We start from the raw sequence: 15,315 nt of genomic DNA on the forward strand, positions 1-15,315 counted from the left end.
TCCAGGTGAGGCTTAGATGGGGCAATGGACATAGACACCCGGTTGGGACGGCCACACACCCAGCACTGGCCCTGCTCCTCATAGAGAGCATGACTTGAGCAGAATTTATCACGCTTGTGAATGTTCCTTGTAAGAGCCATGGATGCCACTTTTCCAGATGGATCTGTGGCCACTGCTCCAGGGACAGTGTTCTCTCCAGGACAGCCCATCATGTGTACACAGGGACAAGTCCCCTGTGCCTGCTCTCTGTGTCCCTCTGTAATGCACAGTGGAAAGAAAAGTGGGGGCATGACCACTCCAGACACTCCTGGGGGAAGTGTCCCCAATAGCCACTATGTACAGCAAGCTTCCTCCCAGAGCCCAGACATTCCGCTTTATCAAGAGAATACCCTGGTGGCATTTGTGTGCTCCGGGATGTGCAGGAGGGAGACTGACCCATCCTTCTCCAAGGCTAGCACAAAGCCTAGCACCCAGGATAAGCAGACCAGGGAGAGGGTGAGGAGGGAAAAATCCCAGGGAGTACCCCCGGCAGAGACCCTCCCTTTGTTTGTGGCCCCAGGGCCTCCCCATCTCCCCGCTACCCCTCTGGGAGAGTGGCAGCCCTTGATCCCCTTCCTGTGGGCTGTAGGACCCTTTTAGCACTGTCAGCTTCCAAAGTCCCTGACTGCTGCTAACATGACATCTAGAGAACCAAAGTGCCCATCCCCATGTGCAGCTGTGAGACCCACTGTCCCTGGGGAGGAGGACTCGCTGGGGCCTCAGCTGCAGGCCATGGACTTGTGGGTGGCATTGGGGAGGGTCCTTTTCTCCAAGGGCAGCTTGGGCAGGAATGATCACGGACTCTGTCTTGGGGGCAGAGGTGGGAAACAGGCTCCTGGCAATTGACTGGCCTGTGGGAGCTGGGCCCCAGTACTGTGGCGTGCACCCCACTGCCTCTGCCCTGTCCTGCGAGCATGTACCCAGAGTCTCGATTCCTGTCTGGGTGCAGGGAAGGATGTGGTTTTAGTTCCATCTGACACTGGCACCTCTGGGACCCTAGGCAGGACCCTTCCCAGTCCAGGTCTGTTTCCTGGGCTGTACAAGGCTCACCATAGGAGCCAGGCGGTCCTTCCAGTCACGAGGCTCTCTGTACAGGGAAGACCCTTGCCACCTGCCCTCTCTGTACAGGGAAGACCCTTGCCACCTGTCCCCTCTGTACAGGGAAGACCCTTGCCACCTGCCCCTTCTGGCCTACAGGCAGGAGGGCATCACCTGGAGGCAGACTCTGCAGGGTGAGGCTGTCTCTTGGAGGTGAGGGAGCCCTGACCGTGGGCAGGAGTCTTCTCTCTGCCCATGACACCCCTCCTGTCTGTCTCCCTGGCTGGGTCCCTTCCTCAGGGGCCTCCCTTGCTCCTTTCCTCCCTGTCCTCCCCTTTCCCCTCTCCCCACTCTCTCCACCTTCCTCTCCACTCACGGGTCTAGGCCAGGGAACTGGCGTCGGGACTCCGGTCCCCGCGTTGCCCTGTCTGTGGCTGTGTGGCACGCCCTTGTCTCTCTCTGGCAGCCGAGCCTGAAACCAGGGTTCGAGTGTGAGGCACCTGAGATGACCGAGGAGGAGGGAGTGGGGAGGGGCAGGGAGGGAGGACGCCCTGCAGGGCAAAGGCTGGAGGCTCGCTGGGGGGACGGATCAACCTGTGGACGCTGGAGTGATCGCCCTCAGGGAGAGGAGGATGCTGGATTTTCATTCAGTTCCTGTCTGCAGAGGGGCGTGGGTTGCTCTGGGGCCCTGTGTGTGCTGGAACTGGGTGCTTATGCCTCCTCACCAAGAGCTTGGGTCCAGCTGCAGATGGGCTCCCAGCAGCTGTCAGTCTTGAGCTGGGGGAGGGGCAGGGTCTGGCTAAGGGAGGTCTTGCTCCAGGCAGCTTCTGGGCCCAGCTGGGGCTCTCCTGGGCTCCCCAGTGGTCTGGATCGCTTGTTAGCTGGGCAGTCAGACCAAGCAGCGAGGCTCTGTGGGTGGGAGGGAGGCCCAGGAAGGCTGGTGTGTGTGTGCAGGTCATGTGCTCATGTGGCGTACCCTGGTGTGTGCACGCGAGCATGTGCACTAGTTTATGCTCTTGCACACGTGTGCCTGTGTGTGTGCCAGGAGGGCCCTCAGGTGGAGCAGGTGCTGGACGGCCTCCTGCCCGCCTGATGCTGCCTGCCTGTCCACCCCCACTGGCCCCTGAGTCGGCTCCTTCCTCGCCTTGGCGGGCTCTCTCTGATGGGCGGCGCTCCTTTCATAAATTCAGCCTGGCCGTGGTTTCCATGGAGTTCTGGTAGGAACTGGATTCAGATCATAATTGCAGGGAGTGGGGTGTGTGTGCTGCGTTTCCTTCCTGGCAGCGTATGTAAGATGTATAGGATTCTCTCTCAAGCCCTTCTGTTGCCTAGCAATGGTGCTAAGCCTGTGGGCTCCTCTGTCCAGGCCCTGGAACAAGGGCCAAGTTCAGAAGACCTGCAGGGTGGGACAGGGCGCAAACAGGGCTCTGGCCTGGTGGGCTTGCATGGATGGTGGCCAGGGCCAGGGCTCCCTGCCTTGGCAACTGGCTAGACTTTTACCACGAGCCTCATTCCTCTGACACTCTCATCAACGTGCCTCTGAGGTCAGCGTGGTGGCCAGCTTCCCACACCTCTGTGAACAGGATTGAGGTCCTTCCCTGCAGAGCTCTGGAGCCTCACAGCCTCATCTCTGCCAGTCAGGAAGCAGGCTGAGCCAGCTCTGAGGAAGCCAGCCCAGGCGCACCTGGCTGGAACGGACGAACGGAGGATGAGGTGGGAAGCTGGGGAGGCGTGGGTGGTTCCTGCACTCCAGGGGCATCCGACTTCCCAGGAACCGCGGTCCCAGGGCGACTGACTGCACGGGCTGGGCTGGGCTGGGCTGGGAGTCTGACCTTCAGCAGGCCCTGTGGTTCTGGTGCTGACCAGAGCCCTGACCACCAGGGACACTGGGGTGGAGGAGTCATGGAGGCCTGCAGTCTGGAAGACTTCCTTATTGCCCCACAGAAGAGAGCACTTGGCTATGGACAAGGCCCTTCCTCTGCCTGTTGGCCAGGGGACATGCTGCAGGACAAAGGCAGAGATGGGGGTGGCAGGACAGGGGACGAGGCATGGATACACCCCGATCCAGAAGGAATCCCCGCAGGGATGTTCGCCTGCCCGGGAGAGCTGAGAGGTGGCTCCGGAGCTGGGAGACTGGATTCTCAGTTCTTTAAAGCTGGTGTGTGTGCGAATGGGCACGAGTGTGTGTGAGCACACAAGTGTGAGGACAGGTCACATGAGAATGTTTACACATGAACATGTGAGTGTGGGAGTGTGTGAGCACAGGTCACATGGCACATGAGCCTGGGAGTCTGTGTGAGCGTGTGTGAGCACATGAGTGTGTGTGAGTGTGCGTACCTCACCACTGGCTACTCACACAGGTGGACAGGACCACACCCCTCTGTCCCTGGACTCAGTGCCGCTTCCCTCCCTGCTCCTGGTTTCTGGGACGGAGAAGAGACCTGGGCAGGTCAAAAGGAGTGAGGGCGGGGCCATGAACCCGGTGAGGGAAAAGCAGACAGTAGACCAAGGGAGCCAGGGGAGCTGGTGGTCAGCACCAGGCCCTAGAGGCAGGGAGCTGGGTGGGGTCCCCCGACAGGGTCTTCCGCTGCTGCTCTGACCTGGTTGGTGGTCTGCGCTGTGCAGCTGGTGGGGTAGGGCAGGCCACTCATGGCGGTCAGGGGTTGCCCTGGCTCCTGTCTGGGACCTGGCTTCTTACTTAAGGAGAGTCCAGCTTGCGGAAACCCAAGGGTCGTATTATATTTCACCAAGTACGTCTGTGAGGAGCTGGGGATGGAGCTCAGAGCCTGCTAGGCAGGGCTCCGCTCCTCAGCTACAGCCAGACCTGTAAATCCATTTTAAAACAAGGAACCAGAGTTTGAGAACAACCTTCAGTCGTGTGCGGGGACTTCTCAGAGAACAGTGTGAGGCTGCGTGTGGGTGAGGAGCGCGGAGGGCTCTGTGCCCACCTGGCAGGGTCCCCAGCCAGGGACGCAGGACCTCAGCCCATGTGTCTTGGTAAGAAGGCCGAGCAGGGCTCTGCCTGTGGACCGCTGTGGGCATGAGCGAGTGAGAGAAGGAAAGCATGCAGGCAGGCCCTCAACAGGAAAGTCAGGCTCCGAGTCCACAGAGTGCTTTACTGAAGATATGGGGCTTCTTCGATTGCAGAGTGGTGGAGTGGGGACGTTTGGAGGGACATTGGGGGCACACAATGGGTCTTTCCACTGGGCTCATGGGACTCTGGATGCTGCCGGGGACATGCCCACGGCACTCAGGGCTGGCCTCCAGATCTCTGCACACCCGGCCGGCAGTTGGACTCTGTCAGTGTCACGGCGCATGTGGCGGTGCGTGGACATGTGCCCCACTTACTTGGAGCCACAGGGCTGTGACAATGACATAGACAGATACGGGGGTGCAGCTCAGACCTGCCTCGCAGACCTGCCGGCAGTGCTAAGGAGGACCCGGTGGTGGTCAGCTCCACCCCCATCTCAGGGTGCGTCCCTTCTGCCTCTCCAGGTTTTGTCCTCCAGGACAGTCACAGCAATCTATAGGCAGAACAGCCAGACTTGTTTCTGGATGGGGAAACTGAGGCTCGGAGGATTCGTGCTTGCCAACCTCTGGGAGCCCCAGGGAGAGGTCTGGGCTGGACTGTCCGGTCCAAGCTCAGGAGTGTGGGGCCAGCACCCAGCCTCAGAACCTTCAGGGCACACCGCTGGGTAGGGTGCTGCCCCAACCTCCAGGCCTCCCAGACTGGGCAGAGCAGACCTCCGTGGGCCCTGGGATGAAGGAACAAGGGGCTGACTTGCCCAGGCCTGCCATGGTGACCCGAAAGGCCGTGTGGCTCGCAGAGGGATTTGTGGGGTCCCAGGCACACTCGATTCACAGCAGAGAGCCGGAGCTGGGTGGTCACGGAGCACCACCCTGGCATCTGAACAACTCTGCTTTGCAGGCGTCTGCCCATCCTCCTGCTTCTCTCTTGGGCAAGGGGCCCCAAAAGAGCAAAAGCTACTTTCAGACAGGCTTAGTCCTGCTTTCTGCCTGGCTGGTCCAGGGCCGCTCATCCTGGGGTCTGTCGCAGGGACTCTGGCACCTTCTGGACAGGGGGCCTGGGCAGGTTCTGTCCTGTTTGGAGACAGTTCCTAGAGACCAGGGAGGCGCCTGCCGGCTCTTCTGGGCGCCGGGAGCCTGGGGCCAGGGCTGCTGCCTGGCGGCTGGTGACAAATGAACCCATGTGTCAGCCTCGGGCTGCCGGCCAGCTGGGGGCCTGCAGCTGGCTCCTTACCTGTAGCCGGGTCCTGGGCACCTGGCATCTCACCCAGGACATGGCACCAGCAGCCCTGACCCATGCCTTCCTGCTGCGGAGGGCACTCACACCCCCGGAAGCCATCCCAGGCTGCTGCCAGTCCTTAGCCTGCTCTGCTGTGTCGGAGACTCAGAGTGCACTGCACTGACCTAGGGTGCTGGGCAGGGCAGGCAGGCACCCCTGGTCTGTGATGCCTCTGTGCCTGAGAGTTCTCAGTCCCTCCTGCAGGGCCTCCAGGGTCTTGGCCTGGGAAAGGCCAGGCCAGGAGGAGCGGAGGCCCTGGGCTGGAGAGTCCAGGCTGGCTCTTCTTGGACATGTCAGTTGGAACCTGAGCTCCTTCGATGGTCACCAGGGTAAGGGCGATAAGAGGGGTCCCCACATGCCATGTGGTCCCCAGGCCTGAAGGAGGGTATCAGGGCTGGTCTGCCATGGAAGGGTCTGGATGTGAGGCCCAGAGTCGTGGTGCTCACTAGGCCTTGGCCTGGGCCCACCCTGAGCTGAACCAGAGGCAGAGGGAGGCCGGGACAGAGCCCACGCCTGGGCAGGACTGCCCCCTCCCGGCTCACCCCTCCCCTCTGGGGCTGGGCCACGTCTGTGCTCCTGCTGGTGAGACCCCAGGGGCGCTCCTTTCATGTCCTTTTCTCTGGCCATCCATTAGCCTGGGAACAAAGACAGCTGCCTTTCACTGACCACTGACTGGTCCTGTGAAAGGCCTTTTTTTGGGTCTGGGAGACAACAGTGTCTCTATCTGGCTTTTAATGGCGGGGAGGAGGAAGTGGGGGAGGAGGAGGTGGGGAAGAGAAGCCTCTGGGGTGTGGGTGCTGGGCTCAGGCTAGGCGAGCTGGCCTCTGGCTGGGCTGTGGAGGCCCTGGGTGGGGCTGCGGCCTCCTCCCAGCTTCCTTAAGCCTCGCAGCTCCCGCCAGACCCTAGTACAGCGTCTCCCGGGTGGCGCTGCTGGAGAAGGCGTGGTTGCTGGACACACTGTTGGGCTTCCGTGAGAAGGCTGGCCTCTTCCTCCTGCGCCGCCATGCAGGACAGAGGCAGGCCAGGGTGGACAGGAAGATCTCGCGGAAGTTGGCGGAGACCAGGTTGTAGAGGATGGGGTTGATGGTGGAGCTGACGTAGAAGAGCGCGTTGGTCAGCATGAAGAAGTAGTGGTAGAAGTCGTAGAGGAACCTGCAGGGAGAGGCACTCAGACCCAGCGGCCAGCAGGGCAAGGCGTGGCCAGCTCCTGAGAATGGCGGCCACAGCAGCGTGGTGGCTGGGGACACAGGCACTCCCTGAGGACTGTTCTCCGTGCCTACCTGGTAACAGGCCCGGGGTGCGGCTCCTGCACTCCGGCCTGGACGGGCCTCTTCAGGCGGGGCTCAGCTTATGTTGTCTGGTCCCAACCTCCCCCTGCAGCCCACCTGGACTGTTCTGTAGTCCTGTGCAGAATCCCAGCACCGAGACCATGCTGGACCCTAACCTAACAGGGCAGCCTGGGCAGGGTTGTGGCCTCCCCTCAGCTCGCCGGCCCCGGCCCTGGGTGTCTCACTCCCTGGCTGGGTGGGAGTTCCAGCAGCCTCTTCTCAGCCTGCCCTGTGCTGTCTCTCCCAGCCAGCCCTGGGCACCCTGACCCAGGGATGCTCGATATGTGAAGGCCCCGCCACCCGTGGACCTGGTGGCCCTGCTGTGCATGGGGACAGTGTTTGCTGTGGGTGCTGCTGTGCCTCAGAAAGGCCTGCTGGCGGGGAGTGTGCAGCCAGGGGCTCCACCACCTCCTGGAAGGAGGCTCTCTGTGCCTAACCTGTCTGTACATTTAGGGAGTATGCAGCACACCTTCCCTTCCCTCTGGAGCCCAGGACACCACTGCCCACCGGGCAGCAGGTGCCTTGTGGTGTCTCCATGACCAGTCCTGGGAGAACCTGGGTGCTGAGTTGCCTGCAGGTTCCCAAGTGACTGGCCTCTGGGGAGCTAAGCATGTCGCCCCCCCCCCCCCCTTCTGGCTCCTGCGTCCTTTCCCTTTGCTGACTTAGCTGTGACAAGCCACAGTCCTGAGGGTGACCCTGCTCAGTCCTTGAGTCCAGCCTGGGTTGCAGTGGCCAACAGCTGCCCGTGTGCCAGGAAGCCCCGTTCAGACCTAATGTAAATGCGGCAGGACTCTAGGATCCACTGCCCCTCCACAGCTTCTCCTGCCCGGCTGCCCACCTCCACCTGCCCTGGGGGTGCCCACCCAGGGCTCAAGCACTCACGGGGTCCACTGCTCGTCAGAGATGTAGCAGAACATGAGGCGCCGCACGTGGTAAGGCAGCCAGCAGACCACAAAGGCGATGACCACAGCACCTGAGGGACAGACGGGCCTCACAGGACGCAGGGAGATACTCAGAGCGCACGGAGCGGGAGGACCCCTCTTGACCTCAGGACCTACCACAGGTCACTTGCTGGGGCATTGACAGGATCGCCACCAACGACGTCCCCAGGGCAGCTCTGCTTGGGGCGGGGACGCCCCTTTCTGTTCCCAGCCAGGGCCCCTCTGACAGCAGCCCACTCCTCAGTGCCAGGGTCCCACTCATTCTCCTTCAGTGACTGGGAGACCAGGTGGGTGCTCTGGGGACTGGGCAGTGCCTTCCAGGGGACCTCTTCACAGAGGCTGCCTCCGGGCGTACCAGGGCCCAGGATGGCCGTGGCTCAGGAGTGAGCCCTGCCCCAGCTCCTGGATGGGGGGCTCTGAGCTTGCAGGGGTGTGCAGGCCGGCTGGGGCAGAGCCCAGGGGACCTGGCCACAGCCTGGGACAAGTCTGAGGGGCCAGGGACCAGGAAGGAGCTGAGCCTTGGCTTTGGCAAATGGAAACAAAGACCGGGCCTCCAGAAGCAGAAGTCTTTCCTGACTCTTTTGCTTCACACCTGGAGTAAAACCCATCCTGAGGCTGTAGGGACAGGGATGCAGCCCACCCCTCTGCCCAGCACCCTCTGGCCACGGGGCCTTGGCACGGCTGTCCTCTGCTGTGGCTTTGGTCCTGAGGGCTGGGGTGCCTCCTGGGGTCTCTCAGCCCTGCTTTCTTTTTCTGGCTTATCTCCTTTTGAAAGTGCCGGGGCTTGGGCCTTCACCTCTGCCACCCTCACGCCTGTGAGCAAGAGGCCCCGCTCCAGACTCGCAAGTGAGGCATGAAGGACAGGGTCCACCCTGGCCTTCTGTCCCACGTATTCAAGCCTCGCTCCACTCAGGGTCCCACGGCACCAGTCACCTTTGCCGACCCTGGCCGCCCCCTGCCCCCAGGGCCAACAGTTACGTACGTAAGACCCGGACGCCATGCCGCAGGGCCTGGACCCTGCCGGGCTCAACGGACATGCTGAAGGCGCTGTGCTGGGCCCCCACGGTGCACACCCGGCCCTGCTCGGCAGCCTGGCGCACCATGGTGGTCAGCTTGTTGGCGATGACCGTGTTCAGGACTGAGATGACCACCATGGGGAACACGAAGGACATGAAGGTGTTGATCTGCAGGGAGCAAGGGAGAGCGTCAGCCAGGCAGCAGGCCGGCCTGGGCCTGGAGGGGAGGCACCCTGCCCACACAGGCTTAGACCTCCTGCCCACCAGGTGCCCGACACCCAGCCCTGAGCTGACCCCGTCTGCGTCCCCAGCCCTCCTCATCCCACCTGGCAGCCCCTCTGCCACCTCGGAACAACAGGTGCACAAACTGGGTGCTGTGGGGAGGGGCCAGGCTCCAAGTTCAAGGTCTGGGCAGGTCCACACCTGCAGCCCCCGCGGGTGTGGTCACTCCAGACAGCGGGCAGGTCCCACCCTGTGCGCCCACCATTCAGTCACACTAGGTGGACCTCACGCTCCCGCTGCCTCTCAGACTGGGAAGCATCAGCCCTTCTTCCCAGCACGGGGCCACCCACACCTCCAGCTCCCACGCCCACCCTGCATCTGGGGAACCGAGTCTCAGCGAGGCCAAGGACTAGCCTCGGCCACCAGTGCAGAAGTGGCAGGACCTGAATCTGAGCCTGGGCCTGGCTCCCTACTGACGCCGGCCTGAGGCTGCCTTGGTGGGCACCTGTTTAACCGGGGGCCAGATCTGTCCAGAGAGGACAGTGGTCATGTCACCTTCCTGAGCTGGAGCCGCTGATCAGCTCAGGAAGAGAGCACACCAGTGGACATGCCCCAGGGCAGTGAGGGGGCAAGTCCGGGCTGGAGGGTGGCCTCGGGGCAGGGTCTGCCATAACCTGTGAAGGAAGCAGGGATCATGGGGATCCAGGATGGCCACCCGGAAATGCTGCAAGTTTCTGGAACGAGGACAGGTTCCCTCCCTGGGCGTCTTATGCATGGCCCTGTCCCCACAGCAGCTCCAGACCCCCCTGAGGAGGGCTTGGAGGCTTCTGGGAGGAGGAGGCCCGAGTGCACCCGGTTCCTTTGGCTCCAAGCTCAGCTCAGCAGAGGCCAAGCTGCTGGGGCTCGGGGGAGCACTGCCCCACACCAGCCCAGGGCCAGAGCCTTCTGACCTGGTGTGTGGACGGTTCTGCTCTCCTCAAGGGGCTCTGGGGCCTGGGGACCCACCCCTCCCACCTTGCTTCTGGGGCCACTTGAAGGAGAGCCAGGTAAGGAATCTTCCTGCTCTGGGGGCTGGAGGGGGTGCAGGGCTGGCCGGGCCCAGGCTCCGGAGACAAGCCAATCCTGGTGAGTCCTTGCATGCAGTCCGGGTAGGATTTAAACAGAGGAATGTATCCAACAGAGTTTAAATGTCAAAACATTGAAAATGCCATGCCTCAGTGAACACGGCCTTCAAAAATAGCTACTCTGGGGCCAGCAGTAGGGTCTGGCCCGCACCCCAGTAGCGACCCCTGCTGGGAAGTCTTGGCCCTGGACCCTGGGGCTCCCAGGGGCGAGGAGAGAGGTCCCTGCCCTGCAGGCGCACCCTGACCAGAGTCCACTCAGGGGTAGTGTGGGGGGTGGGGGGACAGAGGGAGTGGGGCCAGCAGTGCCATGCAGAGGGTGACCACCTCCCAGGATGAGTTCTGAACGAGGAGGGGTTCTCCTCCTCTTGTGCAGGCTCACAGCAGGGACCAGGACTTCAGCTGGGCCCCCGGTACCTCTGGGCAGGGGGACAGCCCACGACCCCCATCAAGCAAGAGGAACATGGCTGGGGCAGGGCGCAAGATGGCTGGGAGGCCCGGGAGGCCTGGAGGAGGGGTGTGACCGGGAGGAAGGCGCCTTCCCTGGACAGCGGGCTGGCCTTGCCTCTTCGCTACGCCTGGTCCTCAGGCGACATGAATAGGCACAGTGGCTCTAAAGTTCAAGTGGAAGACATATCAGAACAGCCAGGAACATTCTGGAAAGGAGGAGTGGTGGGAAGCCTCTGCCTCAGCTCTCTTGCTGGCCCTTGCTGGGACCACCGAGCCTGACCGGGTGAGAACAGTGGTGAGAGGGCAGACTGGAGAGCAACCTGGCCAGAAGCAACGCCCAGTCAGACAAAGACGTGGCTCGTGGTAAAGATGGCATCTAAGTCACGGGGGAAGGTGGGATCCAGCAAGTGCACTGGCCAGCAGGGCAGGATGCTGGGCTGCGGGGCCTTGCTCTTTCTGCCTTCTTTCCCTGGGGAGTTGCCCGCTCCTCCACAGGGAAGTGGCCATCGGCACATTTCCAAAGGCCTGGGCTGGTCCTCATCAGACAAGTGCCCGCCATGCTGCCCTCTCAGCACTGATCACATTAGTCTGATGCAGGACACAGGCTTTGCCCTGGGTTCACTGAACTGGAAACAGCACCTGTGGCTGTGGACTCCATCTTCCCCCTGGGGAGAAACTGCCTAAGAATGAAGCCATTACTGGAGAGAGAACACTCAAGACACCTGGGAGCTCCTGGACCCCACGGTGCCTGCAGCTGTCACTCCTCGACTTGCAGTGTTTCTTGAGTAGAATGAACATTCCTTTCCCTGTTTAAGACAAGTTGGCTTACTTCCTGGAAACTTGTGCCCCAGCTCAGTGATCTAGCACCAAGAAGGTCCAGATGGAAGGAAGATTGACACGTACAAACCATAAGATTATGAGCAGAAATCATGGAAGATTCACATACATATGTCTCCTTTTGTATCTCTTCCCCTACGTCAGACTTTACTGCAGCACGGGGACCAATAGCAGTTGTCTGTGTGGAACGTTTAGATGTATGGGTTTGTTGTGAATGTGTCCGCACCGTCAAGCCAGTGAACTCACAGTTAACGCACAGTCGGCATTAGTGAACGCTTCCGATGCGTTCACCTCGCATGACTGAAAGCTCAGCTCCTTGGACCAACAGACCAGTCACCACCCCCAGCCCCTGGCAGCTGTGTCCTGCCCATTTCTGAGACTGCCCTTGCAGGTCCCACACCTAGCTGAGGTCACACGGTCTCCATCTTGCCAGGCCTGGCTTGTCTCACTTAGCACCCTCTCCTTAGGTTTACCCGCATTGTCCCAAGGGCAGCATCTCTGTAAGGGCTGAGTAGCATTCCGCATGTTCTTTACCCATCGTCCACCTGTGGATGCTCAGCGTCATCCCCTGTCTTGGCTGTTGGGGCGGTGCTGCTGTGGGCAGGGGTGCAGATGTCCCTGTTGCACGGGGGTCTGTTCCTCTGGATAGCCACTCGGTGTGAGACGGCTGGCTCCCGGACAGTTCTAAGCTCTTAAGGAATCCCTGCGCTGCTTTTCCTGAGGACGGGAGCAGTGTACCTCTGCACCAGCAGTGTGGGGCTCGCTGCTCTGCCTGCTCCCAGCGGGGCTGGCCACCTGTGTTTCTGAGTAGCCACCCTAGCTGTAAGGCCTCTGCCTGCAACTTTTGATTTGCACTTCCCCCATGTGGGTGCTGGCCACTTGCTCTCCTACCTGCTGGCCATTTGGGGTCTGCTTTGGGGACGGCCATGGCAGTCCTCTGCCCACGGTGGCTCTGTGCTGTGGAGAGGTATGAGCTCTTTGCTTATTTTGATGCTAATCCTTGTCAGGTACACAGGTTGCAAGCGTTTCCTCCCCATCTGCAGACTGCCTTTCGCTTCCCTGTCTCCTTTGCTGAGCAGACACTTTTGAATTTTAGGTGTTCTTACTTACTTTTGCTTTTGTTTCTTATGCTTTTGGTGTCATGGCCAATAAACCATGGCCAAGACCGGTGCCAGGGAGATGCTCCTGTTTCCTTCTAGCACCTGTCTGGCTTCAGGCTTCGCACTCAGCCCGGGATCCGTTTTGAGTTATCCTTCCCCTGCGGTGTGACACAGGGCCAGATCCTCTTCTTTCACATGTGGATATCTGTTTTCCCAGCTCTGAAGTCTGCAGAGACCTTACCTTTGTGTACTGCTGCCCACCTCTCTGCCTGTCAAGGATTGTCTGACCCCACGGGTGGGGTTGGTTCCTGATCTCCGTTCTCCTCCAGTGGCTGCCGTATGGTTCTCTGCCAGCACCACACAGAGTGACTGCAATAGCTCTGTAATGCAGTCTGAACTCAGGATGTGTGGAGCCTCCAGTTTTGTTCATCCTCAAAGCTACTTCAGCTCTTTGGGACCTTTAAGGATGGCTTCTTCATTTCTGCGAAGAATGTCAGTGGAACTTTCGTAGGATTTGCACTGGGTCCGTAGATTGCTGGGCATTTGGCCGCATGGATTCTTGCAATCCCTGAACACGGGACACCTTCCTGTTCTGTGTTTTCCTGATTCTTCTGTGTTTTATAGCTGTATGCATCTTTCATCCCCATGGTTAAATATATCCCCAGATATTTAGTTTTACTTGACTTTGTAGCTACTGTAAATGGAATTGTTTTCTGGATTACTTTTTTAGCTAGTTCTTCATTACTGAATAGAAACAACTAATTTTTGTATGTGCAACATCCAAAATGTAACATTTTGTATTTTTGCATCCTTTAACTCCAGCTCTTACTTTGTGGTGGGATCTTTGGGTTTTCTGCAGGGAGGTAGTTCTGTTGATGAGCAGACCATGCCATGTCTCCCTCTCCAGGGCAGAGGGCTTCTCTGTCTCCTGCCTACTTGTGCAGCCAGGGCTGGTCTCCCTGCCCAGGGCGGGCTGTGGCTTTCACCACTGTGACTTGTCCCATATGGCCTTCACAGTGGGAACTCGTTCCCCAGACCACAGGGAGCCCAGCCTGTCCTTGGGCCAACTGTGGCCTTGGACAGGTTCTGAGTAGACTCTAGCCTCAGCTTGCTCCTTCCTAAAAGGGAGACTTAGAACAGCTTATCCCAGAGCCAAGAGCGTCTTTTTCATCAGGCGCAGACAAAGGAGCAGGTTGGGGTCGGCACGGGTCTCAGGTTGGGAAGCTGGCACAGGTCACTCTGAGGGAGGCCTCTGTCCTCCTGTGTGTGGACTTTTGTGGGGAAGGTAGAGTGCAAGGCTTAAATGGTGAAAAGGGAGTTCAGGGGCAGCTGGAAAGGGGTGCAGCCTCTGGGTGTGGGTCTGAGCTTGCTGTGGGCCACCCCTTGCGGATGGGGCGCAGGAGGGTGCACTCAGCATGCCTGGAGCAGGAGAGGCACCCAGGCTGGTGGGAGGCCTGACGCGGCTGCAGACTCTGGACGTTGGTCTCACGGTCACCTGCCCTCCTCTGCAGGACAAGGAATGCTGGCTTTCTTTGCACTGGGGCCTTTTGCTAACTAAAGCCCGCGTGTTGCTGGAGAAACAGCTCTGACCCACTGACTGCCTCATGGCTCAGCAACCACCGGACATGAGGGGCAAGGGAGCTCAAAACCTGGCCCAGGTTGTTTTCAGAACCCTGCAGAGGGCGGCGGTGGGGAAGAGGCCTCCCACACCAGAACCCTAACATATAACTGCGGGGACAACTGGCCAGTCTGGCAGGGACTGCCCCTCCCCAGGAGCGTCAGACGGTCAGCCCCTGCCAGGCTAGCTCAGTGCCCCCTCCAAATGCTGACCCAGGGCAAGTCCAGCGTGCTTGCGATTGCCCGTCCTGCTCCTCCGCCATGCTGGGCCCAGGAGCCCCGAGTGCCGAGGTGCAGCCTTGGTTGAAATGGAAAGCTGTGTGGGACTCACGGGTCACCCTTAGGGTGCTGGCCAGTTGTGTTGCATCGCACCTTGGGCGTTGGCTGACTGGGGATGTGTGGCTGAGACTGTGGCTTAGGGAAGCGCGAGCCAGGACAGGTGAGGTGTGGCGGCTCCCATGCACCCCTGGAGCACCCAGCCCGTTCCTGCGGGGAATCACCAGGTTGAGCAGACGGGCAGCAGTCTGAGGCTCTCGGGATTCGGGCAGATTTGGGCTCAATTTGGAAGTAATGTTTGGATTCTCTAGCTTTCACCTCTGTGCTGGTATCGCACGCTCTGGTCAACACTGGGGTGGCTTGCAGGAACCAGTACCGGACCACCTCAGTGGACAGGTGTCGACTCTGAGGGAGAAACTGCTGCTGCCTTAGCTGCCTTGCTGGGGACCCAGGAGGTGCGTCCCAAGCCCGAGCTGATACTGCCATGTCTCAAGGCAGATCTACAAGCAGGTATGTGAGCTGAGGGAGCACCCACTGGGTGCAGACTAGGTGCCAGCCGGGCGCAGGGTCCTCCTCCTCAAGGGCGTGTGGTGGACACGCCCACTCCTCTTCCCAGGGGTGCCCTTCCTGGGCTGTCCCAGGATCCTCTGCCCACAGCCCTCCTGTCCTCACCCCTCTCCTCCCCACCTGCTGTCCTCCTCTGGCTTGGAATCTCTGGGCAGGGCTGGATCACACTGACTGGGGTCACAGTTAGAGGCTACCAGAGCCTCAGGGAGACTTGGGAGGTCAGCACCATGGACAGTGTCCCCTCACCAAGGGCACAGTTGACTAGCCTTTGTCCACGGTGGGGCAGGCAAGCAGCCTGGCCTCGGCAGTACTGCCCTCCCCACCGTGCCACACAGCTGGCAGCCCTGGACGTGGGCTCGGGAGGGCTGGAGCCATGGAGCCCACCGTCTGAGTGTGAACTTGGCAGAACAGGAAGCCTCAGGAGCCACATCCTGTCTGCTCCCATCTGTGCTGCTGG

At 60.4% G+C, this 15,315-nt stretch overlaps 1 protein-coding gene across 1 annotated transcript in view; it reads right to left on the reverse strand.

Moving 5' to 3' along the window:
* Positions 1 to 5,818: 5,818 nt before the first annotated feature.
* Positions 5,819 to 15,315, reverse strand: part of Ntsr1 (neurotensin receptor 1) — a 39,673-nt gene continuing 30,176 nt past the window's right edge. Inside the window, exons 2-4 of the mRNA XM_047541873.1 lie at positions 8,635 to 8,836; positions 7,594 to 7,684; positions 5,819 to 6,535 (exon numbers count right to left, since the gene is read on the reverse strand). Of these exons, the coding sequence (XP_047397829.1) occupies positions 6,286 to 6,535; positions 7,594 to 7,684; positions 8,635 to 8,836 (543 nt within the window). The 3' untranslated portion in view covers positions 5,819 to 6,285. The remainder of the gene's footprint in view (positions 6,536 to 7,593; positions 7,685 to 8,634; positions 8,837 to 15,315) is intronic.

This window comes from Sciurus carolinensis, chromosome 2 (assembly GCF_902686445.1).
Source record: "Sciurus carolinensis chromosome 2, mSciCar1.2, whole genome shotgun sequence".
Classification (NCBI taxonomy): domain Eukaryota; kingdom Metazoa; phylum Chordata; class Mammalia; order Rodentia; family Sciuridae; genus Sciurus; species Sciurus carolinensis.